Raw genomic sequence first — 15,926 nt, forward strand, 5'->3', positions numbered from 1 at the left:
CCCGTCCCGTGCAGGGTGTCTCCTCTGACATTCTCCTCCCGTCCCGTGCAGGGTGTCTCCCCTGACATTCTCCTCCCGTCCCGTGCAGGGTGTCTCCTCTGACATTCTCCTCCCGTCCCGTGCAGGGTGTCTCCTCTGACATTCTCCTCCCGTCCCGTGCAGGGTGTCTCCTCTGACATTCTCCTCCCGTCCCGTGCAGGGTGTCTCCCCTGCAGAAGTCTGAGGTGGTGGCGCTGGTGAAGCAGCAGGTGAAGGTGATCACACTGGCCATCGGCGACGGCGCCAACGACGTGAGCATGATCCAGACGGCTCACGTGGGCGTGGGCATCTCCGGCCAGGAGGGCCTGCAGGCCGCCAACTCCTCAGACTACTCTATCGCTCAGGTAAACAGCGCTAGAACATATATTTGAACTGGGGACTCCCCCACACACCCTGACAAGCACTTAACGCTTTCAATGCCACCTTTTCACCACTAGAGGGCGCCCAGTGGCCATAGAAAACACCCATCCACAGGCGCTGTAACAGCACAAGCCGTGCGCAGCCATGACAAGCCTGAACACTTTCCTTTGTGTCATCAACAGGGACAGGATGAAGTTAGCTTGAAGTTAGCAATTGGCTACCAAGCATTTTAGAAGCCCTATTTTCGGCGATTTAGCCATGATTAAACCTTGCACACCTCATGGATATGCATGGAACAGAGAAAATGAGCTCTAAAGATCCTGGATTGCATTGGAGTGGATGGTAAATATCGGCGGCGCGACGCTCTCGCGGGCCGTGTAAACAGATGACGGCCGGCGGCCCGGCTCGGAAAAAAAAATGTACAAAAAAAAAAATCTTTTTCTTAAAGCCGAACTAGTTCGGGATAGGCACCCAGGACAGTCCAAATCATCCCGAACTAGTTCGGGATAGGCACTAAAGCAGTTAAAAGGCATTGTAGGCATTACATTTAGTTTGACTCGGTTCCAAAAGATATTGTGAAAATAGACGATGTGTGCTTGCAGATCGGCTATTTTCACAATATCTTCCTCTTTCTTGCGTAATATTTGACAATTTGACCAATTTGGTATTAAAAAGGTCTTAAAAGTAATTACATTGTAACTTTAGAAATGTGCAGAATGATACCCTGAATACACTGAGAGTCAGAAAACGCATTAAGCTAATCATGACCCCCAAAAATAAATTTGGGGAACCACTGCACTAGATTGTCTGTGGCCAAGGCCTGAGATCATCTTTTTTTTTGTGGAGTGTTTCATTAGTGCCAGCTTCCTAGTCTATTTACGGCAGTTTGTGCAGTCAGTACCAGCTCTTCTGCTTTGTGCCAAACCTGCAAACTCATCTGTTGTGCTACTGATAAACATTTACTGCGGTCAATTTGTTTTATCTACTTCTGTATATGATCTTTCAGTTCAAGTATTTGCGGAACCTGCTGCTGGTGCACGGAGCATGGAACTACAACCGCGTCTCCAAGTGCATCCTGTACTGCTTCTACAAGAACATAGTGCTCTACATCATAGAGGTACAGTACTATTAGAACATAGTACTGTACATGAGTGTTTCTTAAACTTTCACATTTCAAGGTCTCCCCTTGACTCTGACTGTATATATATACATAAAGGAACCCACAAAGTCCCTGGAATCCACTTTTTTAGAACCACTGCTGTACATACTGTAGTACAGGTACCGCTTCAATATACAGTAGAACATACTGTAGTACTGCAGTGGTCATCAGAGCTGCTCAAGTTGTTAAATCGTTACAGCTGCTCAGAGCACAATATAGAGAAATTAATTAATATCGTTGCTGTCAGGCAGAAACCTTTTATCTCCATATTTTAACTTTTTGTGTTTTTTCGTAAGTTAAAGCCCTACTTGATCATCCTACAGTGTCACACAAAAGCATCAAAGGTAAAATATCTACAAGCTGGAAACGTGCTGCTTCTACATATGAGGTTTCCACCCGACAGAGACGACATGATCCTTAGTTTACGCCTTACGTCAGATTTTCCGTTAATATTGTGCCAAGGTACATACAGTACATATGTAAATTGAAGTAAATCAACGTGACATCAGGCCTGGGGCATACTGTATATATAATTATGAACACAATACATCAATATTAATATTCTTGGTGATATATCCAAGAGGTTAACCAAAATATAAGTTCTGTTATGACATGAAGCCAGTTGTTTGTGTGTGCTCTCTCTCAGCACAGACTGCATGCACAGAAATGGACCCTTCTGGGTCTGGTTTTAAAGTAACAAAGGTAACTTTTTGGGGGTTTGTTTGCAGATCTGGTTTGCCATCGTAAACGGTTTCTCTGGACAGATCTTGTTTGAACGCTGGTGTATCGGACTCTACAATGTGGTAAGTCATCTTTTATTATTATTTTTTTTAAACTCTTTAACGGTTAGTGCTTAACCTACTGACTCTACTCATTGTACATTGTGTGTGTTTTGTGTGACAGATTTTCACAGCCATGCCTCCTCTTGCTCTTGGCATATTTGAGCGCTGCTGCAAAAAAGAGACCATGTTGAAGTACCCTGAGCTCTACAAGACCTCTCAGACCGCCCAGGGATTCAACGCTAAGGTACCTCCATGTTCATCTACCTGTAACAATAATACTGGATCTCAATAATTCACCACATGGTGCCTTGCATGGTTTCCTCCGCCGTCATTGCGTGAAAGTGTGAATGTGAAATATATTGTAAAGCGCTTTGGATGTTCAAAAAGACTAGAAATTTGCTATATAAATATTACAAAAGGATTTTTGATAGTTAAAGCTCTTTATTAGTGTGGTTGCCCAACACCCTTACTACTAGGGTAACTTTTCCGCTGCCATTGGAAATTGACCGACAGACTTCTGTCCGGGATAGGGAATCAATAGGGAATCAATGGGAGTGGGAATCAGTAGGGAATCAATTTGTCGAGCTTCACATGACAGTTAGCTTACTGCAGAATATAGTTACGTCAGCAACCGTCAGCAACCACACTTGTAATTTCCAATTGCATCTTTTCTAGTTCAGATAGTAATCTTCATTGCTACAGGGGTCTTCAACATTTTTCAGGCCACGCACCCCTTAGCTGAGAAAGAGATGAAGCAGGGACCCCCAAGCAGGGACCCCCAGTCCCCACTACATGTTGTATACAATTGTGTTGCAGATTACACTTTTTCATAGACTTGTTTAACAATCGTTTAATATCGTTTAATACCGTATGTTTAATATCCTCTGTGTATGTTGGATTCATGTTCATGTGTATTTTTAGACATTTAACCACTTAAATGGGGTCACAGACCCCCTGTTGAAGACATCTCTCCAGCTCTTTGAAAATACATTTTCTTAACAGGAGAGAGTACCCATTTATCTGCTTAAATGTTTTAGAGCGGCAGTGGCTCAGGGGTTGAGAAACCGTCATTAGAACACAAAGGTTCTTATATTTTAACCAAAAAGTATGAGTTAGCTGGACCTTTAAATCGATTAGTTTGATTAACTACTTAAAGCCTAAATATATACCTAGATCTCTTCACCGAAAATGGCAGATCTACAAGCGTTGGGACCAGGCCTAGAATTTCGTCTTTTTAGGGGCAAGGCCAGTTGGCCTTCGGCTTTGTCCATTTTTTTGATGGCACAAAGGCCAAATGCTAGGGCAGGAAGGCCATCAAATAAAACAAGGTTTAGTCGTAATTGAAATAATGAATTTAATTTAATTAAATTTAAGGGTTAAACTTACTGCATTGGTTTAAAGATGGGGTCTTAAAAAATGCATATATCAGTTTAGTTTAGTTCAACATCACTAAACTTTTTTTTTTTTTTTACTATTACTACTACTTTTTTAATAGCGGTATTTCAAATAGCTGATCTCACAACATGCCGATGTACAGGGGTCGTCGTCACCATGTCAGCTTGTGATGGACATTTTGATAAATAATGTTTGTCATGGACATACAAAATAACTGTCCAATAATTTTACAAAAGAACATATACTGTATCATATTTGGCAAAATTTCAGAATGAATTTCTAAAATTCCAGTTCCTTAGTTTATTTCTTTTTCTCAGTTCTCTGTCTGCTGGAAATGTCTCGTCAAATGATGTGTGGTTTGTCCGCAAGTTCTCTTTCTTCACCATCTTGCTAATACTTGACAGAGATCCATCCAGTTCCTTGCATGGTACACAAATACATAATGCTTCACCTCCGTCTAGTAGTCAAATGATTTGTGGTTTGTCAGAAAGAGTCTTTTCCAAGTTCCCTTTCTTCACTATCACGGCATAGTTTTTTGCAATTCATTGTCCCATCAACAAATGTTTTTTTATTCTTTTGTCTTTTGCCAAACTCTATTTTCTATTCTCTTGTGTCATTAGTTGTGGTTGAAAGATAGTAGTAGCTTAATAAACAGGTAACACAATGTTTTCCAAAATATTAAAAAAAGGCAAAGAAATTTATAGGGATAAGTGGTACAGTCAGCTGGAGTATTAAGGCCACTGTGGCCTCAGGGCATGCCATTTTTTGAGGGGCACAAGGCCAAACTGAGGGGCAACGGCGGCCATGGCCTTCATGGCCTCCCTGAAATTCCTGCCCTGGTTGGGACGCATTGTGATCTTGTAAATCTGCTATTTTCACAGAATGTTCACCCTCAGATTAGGGAAGCAAGGCTTCATGTGGTTAACACCCATGCCTGTGTTCCTTCTGTGCAGGTGTTTGGAGCTCACTGTCTGAATGGCCTGCTCCACTCCATCATTCTCTTCTGGCTCCCCCTGCTGGCCTTCAAGCACGGTACACCCAGGTTTTCATTGTAACTCTGCCATAAAAGCATTAGGCATCACCAAGGGATTAGTTTGGGGTTAGGTGTCTTGCTCAGGGACACTTAGACACTTTGCTGAGTGCTGGAATTGTACCGGGGACCTCCGAAGTCCTAGGCGGGCTCACTAACCATTCAGTTAGAAAGTTCACTACAACAGTGGTCCTCAAACCTTTTCAAGTCAATGACCCCTAAATTAAAATTGTATTTGGCCACAGACCCCCATCTGCAAATGATTTTGCCAGAGACTCCCAGGAGAGATTATGAGTGTTAAAAAAAAAATCTAAATTATTCAAAAGTTTCAAAAACGAATAGCAGATGTACAAGCTCGCATCGAGGCACAAAGTATCGCGCTGTGAGCTTGCAGATCTGCTATTTTTGAATAGCCAACATATAGATGGATAAAGTGGTTAAGATGGTTGTGATGATACTTTAACTACTTTTGCTGAGGACCCCCTGGAACCCTCCCAAGGACCCGGGGGGTCCCCTGACCCCACTTTGAGAAGACATACAGTATGTAAAAAAAAACATTTATTTTGAGATCTTACCCACAACCCGCAACCCAAAACCACATCACATCACATCACTATGGACATCATTACATATGTCACCCTGAACTATATGAACGTGGTTTGAAAATGGATGAGTCACACTATAGGCTCCCCTTAAACTAAATAATGAAAACATGAATATCAACTGTAATGCAACATCTACAGTGCATACTTTGTAGAAAAATACAATGCAGACAAAGCAAACACAAACATGTAAACAAATCCATCATGTGTAAACAGGTGTACAAATACATCGGAAAATGATGATTTCACTACAGAACTCTTTCACAGATCCAATGATTCTTGTCTGAGCATTTTCTTTTGTAACATCCTGTTTTGTTTTTAGAACCATCAGCCACTAGCGCGACACAATTGCCGTTTTTAGGCTCACCAAGGACTGGGTCACAGTACCTGTAGAAGTAGGAGCAGTCATTGTAATATTTATTTCCATTTAGAAAGAAAGTAGTAAAGAAAAATATGTAAAATTGAATTAAAACGTTAGTTGAAATGGAGAAGAAAAACACACTTACTGTTGAAGTGGTGTTCCATCTACCCATTTATAGTTTCTTACTCCTTCCTTCTTCAATCCCAGCCACACTGTCTTGTTAAAACTCATAACAAAGTCCTGGACATAATAAAAGCTGCTGGTTACAAAGCTACAAACTACAATAGTTAGGTTACAACAAATAAACATACACTGACCAGTGACCACACAAACATATAAGAGGACACACACACACACACACACACACACACACACACACACACACACACACACACACACACACACACACACACACACACACACACACACTCACACACACACACAAACCATACCTGTTTTTCTTTGCTGTTTATGACCATCAGGAGTGTTTGATTGCCTCTACAGTATTTATCACTAGCAGCCCAGTCTCCAAGTTCAGTAGAGATATAATAACAAACTCTACCAAATGTCTGCCATCCATATAATGCTAAGAACAAAAGCACAAGTTAGCAACTGTTTTTTCTTTCATTTGCTCAGATTAACAATAAATTATGAACATTATTCTATTATTCTAACAATGAAGAAAAACTGTGATGTCTCACTGACCACAAAGTTTCCTCCTCAACGCATCTGGATCTTTGTCAAGTTTTGTTTTGTTTTTAATCACTTTAGTATTACAAAGGGCAGGCCGTTCAGGAGTAACTGCAAAAGGGAGAATCAACAAACTGACAAGTTGACTTCACAGTACATACAACTTTGCTCTGATAGATAGTACATTTTCATTTGACAATTAGACTACTGTTTGGGGGGAGACAGGACTATAACATGTAAAGATACTGTTTATAGAGTAATACTCACAGTGTATGACCAGGAGGACAATGATGACAGCCGACAGGAGAACACACAGCAGCCCCAGACACACTGCAGCTGTTCTGTAAAGGTTGTTCTTTGACTCACCAGAGCCTGAAAAATATACAACAAACCTATGAGGTTACTTTTAAAGTACACCTTTTTACAAGTTATGATGCTTTCTGGCAGATAACAAATAGTGTATGTTTTTCAGCACCATTGACTTAAAGGTTAAAACCTTGGCCAAATATGGAAATGACAGACTCGTTCTGTCCTAGCTCATTACCAGGCTTTTTCTGCGTGAGATGAGAAAAGCCTGGGAACAAAGCTTTTTGTCTGTAATAATATTATTTACCAGTAACACTCCCTAATCGGGAGATAAGCGACCGTCAGGTCGCATGTAAAAATCGGCCTGATGGTGGCGCTAAATGGGACAGATCCATGTTGATGACATGACTGTTGACATACTGTGTGGCGCTTTGCGTGATTTTAGTGCAAAATCTGTAGGAGCAGTGCCCAAAAATGTGTTTGAAAAATCGGCCTGATGGTGGCGCTGAATGGGACAGATCCATGTTGATGACATGAGTCTAGCTAGACATACTGTGTACCGATTTGCGTGATTTTAGGGCCACATTTTTAGGAGCATGTGTTTTGCAAGAATCGGCCTCATGGTGGCACTAGAAGAGGGCCATGTGAGAAATGAGGGGTGGAGGTTGTGGTTTTGCAGCCAAGGAGTGTGTGTGCAACGTTTGGCATGGATAGGGGCAACTGTGATGGAGATATGAGAAGGGGAATGAAGAGTGAAGATATAACATTTTAATAGTGAGTATAACATTAATAGAATAGAATAGTCCCCACTCCTTGAGGTGGTCTTTTTTGCCACTGTATACTTTCAAATACGTGACATTTGTCCTCTGCATTTACCCGTACTAGGAGCTGTGAGCGCCATCAGGGAACAATTGGATTAAGAGTCTTGCTCGGGGACACACATCCACACATTGCTTAATGTGCCCCCCCCCCCCCCCCCCCCCACACACACACACACACACATTTACCCACACACAGGTTTACCCACATTTAGAATAGCAGCCCGCCTCACTCACAGTGTTAATTTCAGTTTTCCACACTTGACTTTAGATAACAAACACTCAGTTTTGAATGTTGAGTTTTGTGTTACATTACAACGATACATTCCTTCAGTAAAATAAACTCCAGAATTGTAGTATAGACACTTCTCCTGACACATCACTACATCACTGCTCTTACGTGACATGAGTGTTAGTTAATCATTTGTAACATTTATTTTACCTCCGCTCTGCTCTCGCGCTGGGTCCTTCTGGACAGCATCCTGCTGTGTCCCAGGGTCAGGGAGAAGGTCGTCTGCAGTGACATAGATATCTACTGTCCTCTCCTCCCACTCTCCCCTGTCTTCCTTCTCTCCTCCCTCCTCCATGTCCCGCTCCCTCTCTCCTCGGCCATAGCTCACCTTTGTCAGGTCTGGTGTGGCGTATACGTGTACGTCCTCCTCACTCATTGTTCAAAATCTTCAAACTGCATGTGTTGTATTCATTGTTGGAGAACAGAAGTCACAAAAGAGGAAGACTAATGCAGTAAAAGCAGAACCAAATATGTTAACATTGTTGGGTGTGACGTGCATGAGATAGATGTATACAGATTACAGACAAGGCTATATACTGCTCAAAGAAATGAAGGGAAAGAATATTAGCCATGTTCTGAAACCATGCTGATAGGGGTCTAGAGTAGACCGTTTCCTTCAGCTGCTGAGCGTTGTTAAGAGTTTTTGTATTGTTGTTACTTTGGTCGACACTCGATACCCATGATTATACTCTGAAGACTTTTGGAATTGAAGATGCAATTTCCCTTGTTTGTTGCTAGAACCAGGCTCACCAGGAGAGGGAAACAGAATTAGCCAGCTACTGAATGAGAGCAGGGCGGCAAGAGATAACATATCTAGGCATAAAAAGGCCACTTTCTCCTATGAATGCAATCGGGTAGGTGCCTGGACACTGGTTGGCTCCACTATCCAGTCAGGGTGAAGTTGCAACATGCAACATGCAACATGCAACTCCTTGCAACATGGAACTCTTGCAACATGCAACTACTTGCAACCATTAATCCCAAGGGCAGTTGCAAGGAGTTTCATTGGTGTGGACTGGAGCTTTGGTTCAAATACAAATAATAGAACAGAAATTATTTGGGCATTCTAAAATGTCTATTATAGTTAGGGCTGTCACGATTATGACATTTTACATGGCGATTAATTGTCACTCAAATAATTGCGATTAACAATTTAATTGTGTATTTGTCGTTGACAATTACATTTCTGTTTGTCTTTTAGGCTTTGAAGTTGCACCTGGAAATTATGACACTTAACTTAAATGTACAAAGAATTTACCGACATATTTGACAACTTTATACTTAAAATAGAACATTGATAGTGGAAATAGCTGATCTACAAGCTAGTGGAAATAGCCGATCTACAAGCCTATTTCCACTACTTTTTGAAAGTATATTAACATTTCTCAACATGGAAACGATTATGACGATTATGCAAAATAATTGTGATTACCTCAAATAATTGCGATTGGACGATAATGTCATAATTGTGACAGCCCTAATTATAGTGCCTGCAATGTAAAAGCAGGGCACCCGATACAGAATGCCACAAACGCACGTTTGGCTCCAACTGAACTGAGAGAATTATTTCTATGTTTGCAGACACAGTGTCATGGAATGGAAGGACGTCAGATTACCTCCTGCTAGGGAACATGGTTTATACAGTAAGTACACTGTTACCTCCTGCTAGGGAACATGGTTTATACAGTAAGTACACTGTTACCTCCTGCTAGGGAACATGGTTTATACAGTAAGTACACTGTTATACGAGAGAAAAAAAAAACATTTTGTGGTAAATATGTTGCAGGCATGGTGGAATTGTGGTACAGTTAAATGCACGTGTTCAGCCTAATAAACATTCAGCGTTTTGGTCAACAAGAGACTTTTCAGTAATTAATCACTTGCGCCTGATTTATACTGTATAACGCTGTGTCGCTCTGTGAAGATATCCCACTTACAAGCTCACAAAGTGTCACAGTCGAGCCAATCTGGGAACCACATCATCAAAGCAAGGGCGACGCCCACTCGGCCTGTCTCTCTTAGCGACTCTGAGGCTGTCTCGAGAGATTACAGTCGAGCTTGTAGATGGGCTATGTCATGCAGTGAGCCTACTGCAGTGAGCCTATTTTCACTGCATGACACAGGCGTAATTATGCACACAGTTACAGTAGACCTAGATGTGACCATTTCCACCTACAGTATAATGGCATGTCCAAAATGGTGGCTCCGGTTTTCATGTGGTGTGACTCTTTGCCTCCCTGCAGTGTGTGGTGGTCACTGTGTGTCTGAAAGCTGGCCTGGAGATGTCGTCATGGACCGTGGTGAGTTAGGATGACCACCTAGTCAAGGAGTCATTGTCTGTGTTACTTAAAATGCTAATAACTGTGTATTTCTTATTTTTAACCTGGGTAAAAGCACACTGAGAATTTGTGGGCTGTTAAAACAAACAATTGAAATAAACTCAAATTCAAAGAGTGTGTGTGTGTGTGTGTGTGTGTGTGTGTGTGTGTGTGTGTGTGTGTGTGTGTGGGTGTGGGTGTGGGTGTCCCTCCACAGTTCAGCCACATCTCTCTGTGGGGCAGCGTGGGCCTCTGGCTGCTCTTCTTCTGGCTCTACTCCAACCTGTGGCCGACTGTCCCTATCGCACCCGACATGCCTGGAGAGGTACACTACACACGGTTACACACTGTGTACACAAACTAATAATAGCTCAGATTTACACAGCATGTTTCTAAGTCACTTTACATAGATGAAAAGGAAACAATTTTATTCATAAAAAAAAACAAAAAGAATTACTACAGTAGATTAAAATGATAAAAGGTTAAGCATGGGTTGGGGCCAGGGGACATCTTAACTCAGGAAAGGCTATCCCAAAGAGGTGGGTTTTGAGTGTGGTTTTGAAGAAAGCGAGGGAAGGGTTGTATTTAATGTGGTTGGAGAGTGCATTCCAGAGGGAGAGGGCAGCAACAGAGAAAGCCCTGTCCCCCCAGGTACAGTACAGTACTTAGCCTTGGGGACCTCGAGGAGGTTGGCTTCACTGGACCTGAGGGAACGGGAGGGGACATAATGTTGGAGAAGATCAGAGAGGTAGGGGGGCCGATCCCAACCATCCATTTCAAATACTACCAAATGCACCAGTATTTCTCAAACGTTTTCATGCCTAGGACCGCCAAATGGATATATATTTGGCTGCGCTGCCCCTTATCTGAGAATGTTTTGTGCCAGGAACCTCCAGAAGAGAAGATTTATGTAAAAAGAAAAAGAAAAAAATTGAACATTTTGAAACACTTTAAAGATTTTTTCAAGAATGTCCAAAATATAGCAGATGTACAAAATGCAGCACGGCACAAAGTTACATGATGTGAGTGACATGATGTGAGCTTGTACATCTATTTTTGAATAGCCAACATACGTATATAAAATATGGATGAAGGGGTTAAAAAGGTTGTGATGCTGTATTAACACATTTAGCTGGACCCCACTTTAAGAACCACTGAAATACACAACATCCATACCAACCATCCATATGAGACACTGCTAAATACATACACTGCCATTTATGTGCATCTTTTTAATATCCTTTTGTAAAATATCTGTGTGGCAACGTATGAACATATTTTCTTTGCTCACTTTCTCAAGTTCACAACGCTATTCCTTGTACTTGCCGGTTTTTCGATGACTAAAAAAATGTAATGGTTATTCTATGTTTTGTGTTCCAGGCAGGGGTGATGTACACCTGTGGCGTGTTCTGGATGACTCTGATCCTCATCCCCATCACATCACTGCTACTGGACGTGCTCTTCTCTGTGTGAGCTAAATACTCTCTAAATACTCTCTCACTGAATACTCGTAATACTGTCTAAATACTCCCTCACTTTGATTGAATCTGGATCGGTTCGAAGGAGCAGAGACCTTCTGTAGAGGTGTAAAGGGCTGTCTTCTGCAGTTTGCGTGTGTGTGGACTGTTTCCTCTTTGGGTGTAACGTCTCCTTTATTGTCCAGTCAAGCATTCTTAGCATAGTGATATTCCCTGAAAACCATGAAACATATGCAAAACATACGACTAAGGCAAGTGATGCATGTTTCACACAAAAAAAAGAAACACAAATAGCCTACACATGTTCACACAAATGTTTTTCTCTCTCCTACCAGGGTGAGGAGGGCTGTGTGGAAGACCCTACTAGATGAGGTACAGGAACTGGAGGCCAGCTCTCAGGACCCAGGAACTGTGGTGCTCAGCAAAAGGTGACAGACCTCACAAACCAGCACATACGGTATAATACGCAGCATGATTGATGCAAGTCAGTGTGTTGGGTGGATTTAATACAAGTCGACGTGTTTGGACTATGTGGTTTAATTTACATTAGTCTCGCGTGGCCAAACTGTTGACTCCTGCGTTTTGGAAATGCTCACGTCATACAGTCTGGGAAGACGTGAAGCCTCCTCCCCACTTCTGTTTCGTTTTAACATCGCGCACATTTATCCTAATATAAATATTTAAAGCATATTTAGATTGCTGTTTAAGCATATTTAGCTTGCTGTTTCTTCTTGCTGCTTCCATTACTCACCGTTCAGGAGTTGTAGTTCCATACTCTACATAGCATTCGGAGATTGTGGAATAGTTGTCTGGCTATGTGAGACTAATTTACATCGTTGCTAGGCTTTGCAAATTGATTAGAAGATTAGAAAGGTTTGGGCAAAATATCGGCAGGTCAAAACAATGGGTAGCCTAATAATCAGTGGTCTAGAACTCTAGGCTCTGGTAATGTTAAAGACAAGTAACAGGATTTTGTGTTACTCTTTCCACCAGTACAGTAGATGTATTTCTCGTGCCGTCACGTTTAGGACAGTCTAACCCCGTCTGGCCTTGTCTTGTCTTGTCTGTGTCGTGTTGACAGCCTGACGGAACGAGCACTGCGTCTGAAGAATGCTTTTAGACGAACCTCTGACACGTCCTGTCACACAGAGAATATCCAACAAAACATGCTGCGTGAGTGTCACACACACACACACACACACACACACACACACACACACACACACACACACACACACACGTATTAGGACATCAACATTTTAGGCAAAATAATTGGCCCGGACCGCTGGCCTAGTCTGGTCTGGGCACTTGTGCTCCAATATGTTGTGGGTTTGAGTCCCGATCCCAAAGACCTTTGCTGCGTGTCTCTCCCTGTCTCTCTCTCCCCATTTCATGTTTATATACTGTATACATCAATAATGGCTTTCAAATATCTTTAAAAAGGAAAAGAAGGGCGCCCGCTGGCCTACTGGTCCAGGGGCATACCACTTAGGCATTGCCACATAGGCATGGATGCCTGGCGGCCCAACTCCTAAACCTAACCTCTAAAGGACTCATCCTAATCCAACCTGAATCTTCTCCTGATTGTCCTCACAATGTCTATTTCTCAAATTCTACGAGCATACTGAAAGTATAGCAACGCACACACACACACACACACACACACACACACACACACACACACACACACACACACACACACACACACACACACACACACACACACACACACACACACACACACACACACACAGCTGTGATGGTCATTCATGGTGCTTTCATCGGGCAGAACCATCAAACCATCACATGCACTACATTCCCACTGCTTTGCCCAATACGTGAATACAGTGTGACTGCGTTTACCCACAATGCCATTCTTTCCCCCGTCCGCTGACAGGCATGCAAGGGATGACTCTGTCATTCCCAGTCTGAAGGTCAGTTTTTACAGGAGATGGTGACGTAGGTAGACTTAAGGCTGCAGCATACTCCAACCGACGTCCCAACTTTGGTTCTGACAGGGTAGACGGCAAGAACAAAATTATGTCACGCCGGCAGTGACTGTCAGGACTTTGTTGATATTGTAACAAAGTTATGACAGAATACTCGATGCACTCGTGATTTATGTTGTTTTATTTCCCTGCAACGTACAGTACCATGTACTGTTATGATTATTATTATATATATGTTTTGCTGTGGATAATCTCTCTTTGCATAACTAAAAATAATGAATATCTTGGCTTTTTGTATTGAGCCTCCTTACCTTACAACATCACAACCTGTACACCATTGCTCCCTGTACATGTCTTCTGCACTGGACACCAGTCTGAAAGTTTCTACAAACAACCATAGATGGCATTAGCCCAAAAGGGGTTCCCGTCCTAACTCCTAAATGGGTTTGATTGATGAAAATAAACAGCGGAGCGGAGATCCAGGCAGAATGACTGGAGTCGTGAAGCAGTATAAAACACTTTTGTCCTTGTCGAACCACCTTCGTTTTTTGAGAGCCCTTTTCAAAACCGGAAAACGTTCCTGTTCGGTTGGGGTATGCTGCAGCCTTAACCCCTGTGTGTAAAGATCAGTTAGATTGTGACCTACAGTAGGTAGATGATAGATCCAGACTACTAGTCTTCTGTCCCAAATCCGTTCTTAATAATGGTCGTGTGGATCCACTTGTTTTCTGTCCTCCCACCTTGTTTACCAGACCTTAACTCTGGTTGTGTGGATTCCAGTCTACAAGATTTATTCGAACTCCTGGTTGGTAGGTTTGATTGATTGATTGAAGACTTTATTAGAAGTTTGCATAGGAAAAGGTACAGTTGCATGACGGTACAGTTCACTGGTACAAGGTCTACTAAAAGGAGATCCATGAAAAGACTAAACTTATTTCCACAGGAAACCATTAAAGTATCTCATATAACATTGAATGACAGACGAATAGAACACAGTACTATGCAGTAGATATGTAAATAAAAAAGGTAGGGTCAATCTACGGCTGGGTCAATCTATGCAGGTTTCTTGATGAAATGGGGGGAAATGTAAAGAGAATTCAGAGACCATCTAGTGTCTACGTTGTGTCACATAGTATGTTTCGATAGTTGTCATTGGCAGGTTTGATTGTAATGGAAGTCACCTCTCTACGCGTGGTTGTGGAATGAATTTTAACGCGCAGTCTTGTTTGTCGTGCAGACGGATACGCCTTCTCTCAGGATGAAAACGGAGCCGTTTCCCAGTCGGATGTGATCCGCTCCTACGACACGACCAAACCTATGTGAAGCTCCATGACTCACCAAAACCCAGTGGAAGTTATGGTTCCACACGCCACGCCACCAAACCCACATGAAGACCCACGTTCCTGAGGTTTCATGTCCCCCTTTAAGTGGTTCTTCTTATTGAATGATTATGGCAGAGTTGCCTGACTAAAGGTTTTACATAAGAGACAAAATCCTGCACTGTGTTCTAATTCTCTCTCGCTCGTTCGATGACCCCTTCCTGTCCTGGGGGGTCAGCCCTGTTCCCTCATTTTAGGGTTGGGGTTAGGTTTAGTGGTCACGGTTTTTGGTTCTCAAAGTGGGGAGTTATGGGTATGTAACTCTTGGAGTGAACCAAATGGACCCTGGGTCCATTTTGTACACTCTCAGAGTTAGGATTGTATAGCTTACCCAGAGATTGAAAATGGTATCGATGCATATCACACTGAAGCCTGTATCATAGTCGGGTCCGCGGTGGAAGGCTTTACACTGTGGTGTAGTCTTTTCGAGTCTTTTTGAGTCATGAAACTACAACGTTACATCATTCCTCACGGTGGAGAGCTGCTTTCCACCGTGAGTCCCAACACATCTCTCTGTTTTTACTATCAGACAGACAGGCTCTACACCCCGTTCACTGATTGGTCGACCTGAACCGGTCTAGACAGGGTAAAGGACTTCACCGTGGGCAGTGACTATGATGGCCTGCACTTATTTTCTGACTTGAGGTGGAAAGCTTTCCACCTCAAATTTACGGTGGATAGGTCTCCACCGTAGACTCTGATACGGGCTTCAGGGTTCTTGAAATGAAAGGATTGAAAACCACTGGAGAGTTATGTTGGGTTGGGGTTAAGGGTGAGGCAAGACAGGGCTGAGGGAACATAGGTACGCTCTCCCCCCCCTTCCCATGGGTTTAAGTGCATTCATTTTGAGCTGGGAAAGAAGAACAAGAAAAAAAAAGCCACTGTGTTTTCTGCCCATCACTGCTACGCAACAAGAAGGGACAAAGTACATTTACAACAAGTGTTTTGTCTTTGTTTAATGCACTAAT

General features: G+C 42.5%; 1 protein-coding gene across 1 annotated transcript in view; it reads left to right on the forward strand.

Moving 5' to 3' along the window:
• The window catches only part of LOC308306131 (putative phospholipid-transporting ATPase IA), a gene marked incomplete at its 5' end in the record, with an annotated part of 59,601 nt that extends 44,047 nt beyond the window's left edge, over nucleotides 1-15,554 (forward strand). The window contains 12 exons of the mRNA XM_080751030.1: nucleotides 200-383; nucleotides 1,406-1,516; nucleotides 2,287-2,361; nucleotides 2,462-2,584; nucleotides 4,689-4,767; nucleotides 9,416-9,477; nucleotides 10,078-10,134; nucleotides 10,370-10,477; nucleotides 11,533-11,621; nucleotides 11,966-12,058; nucleotides 12,712-12,803; nucleotides 14,817-15,554. Coding sequence (XP_080607156.1) covers nucleotides 200-383; nucleotides 1,406-1,516; nucleotides 2,287-2,361; nucleotides 2,462-2,584; nucleotides 4,689-4,767; nucleotides 9,416-9,477; nucleotides 10,078-10,134; nucleotides 10,370-10,477; nucleotides 11,533-11,621; nucleotides 11,966-12,058; nucleotides 12,712-12,803; nucleotides 14,817-14,902 — 1,159 coding nt within the window. The 3' untranslated portion in view covers nucleotides 14,903-15,554. The remainder of the gene's footprint in view (nucleotides 1-199; nucleotides 384-1,405; nucleotides 1,517-2,286; nucleotides 2,362-2,461; nucleotides 2,585-4,688; nucleotides 4,768-9,415; nucleotides 9,478-10,077; nucleotides 10,135-10,369; nucleotides 10,478-11,532; nucleotides 11,622-11,965; nucleotides 12,059-12,711; nucleotides 12,804-14,816) is intronic.
• Nucleotides 15,555-15,926: the final 372 nt, after the last annotated feature.

This window comes from Nannobrachium achirus (genome assembly GCF_963921795.1).
Source record: "Nannobrachium achirus genome assembly, chromosome: 20".
NCBI classification, from domain to species: Eukaryota; Metazoa; Chordata; class Actinopteri; order Myctophiformes; family Myctophidae; genus Nannobrachium; species Nannobrachium achirus.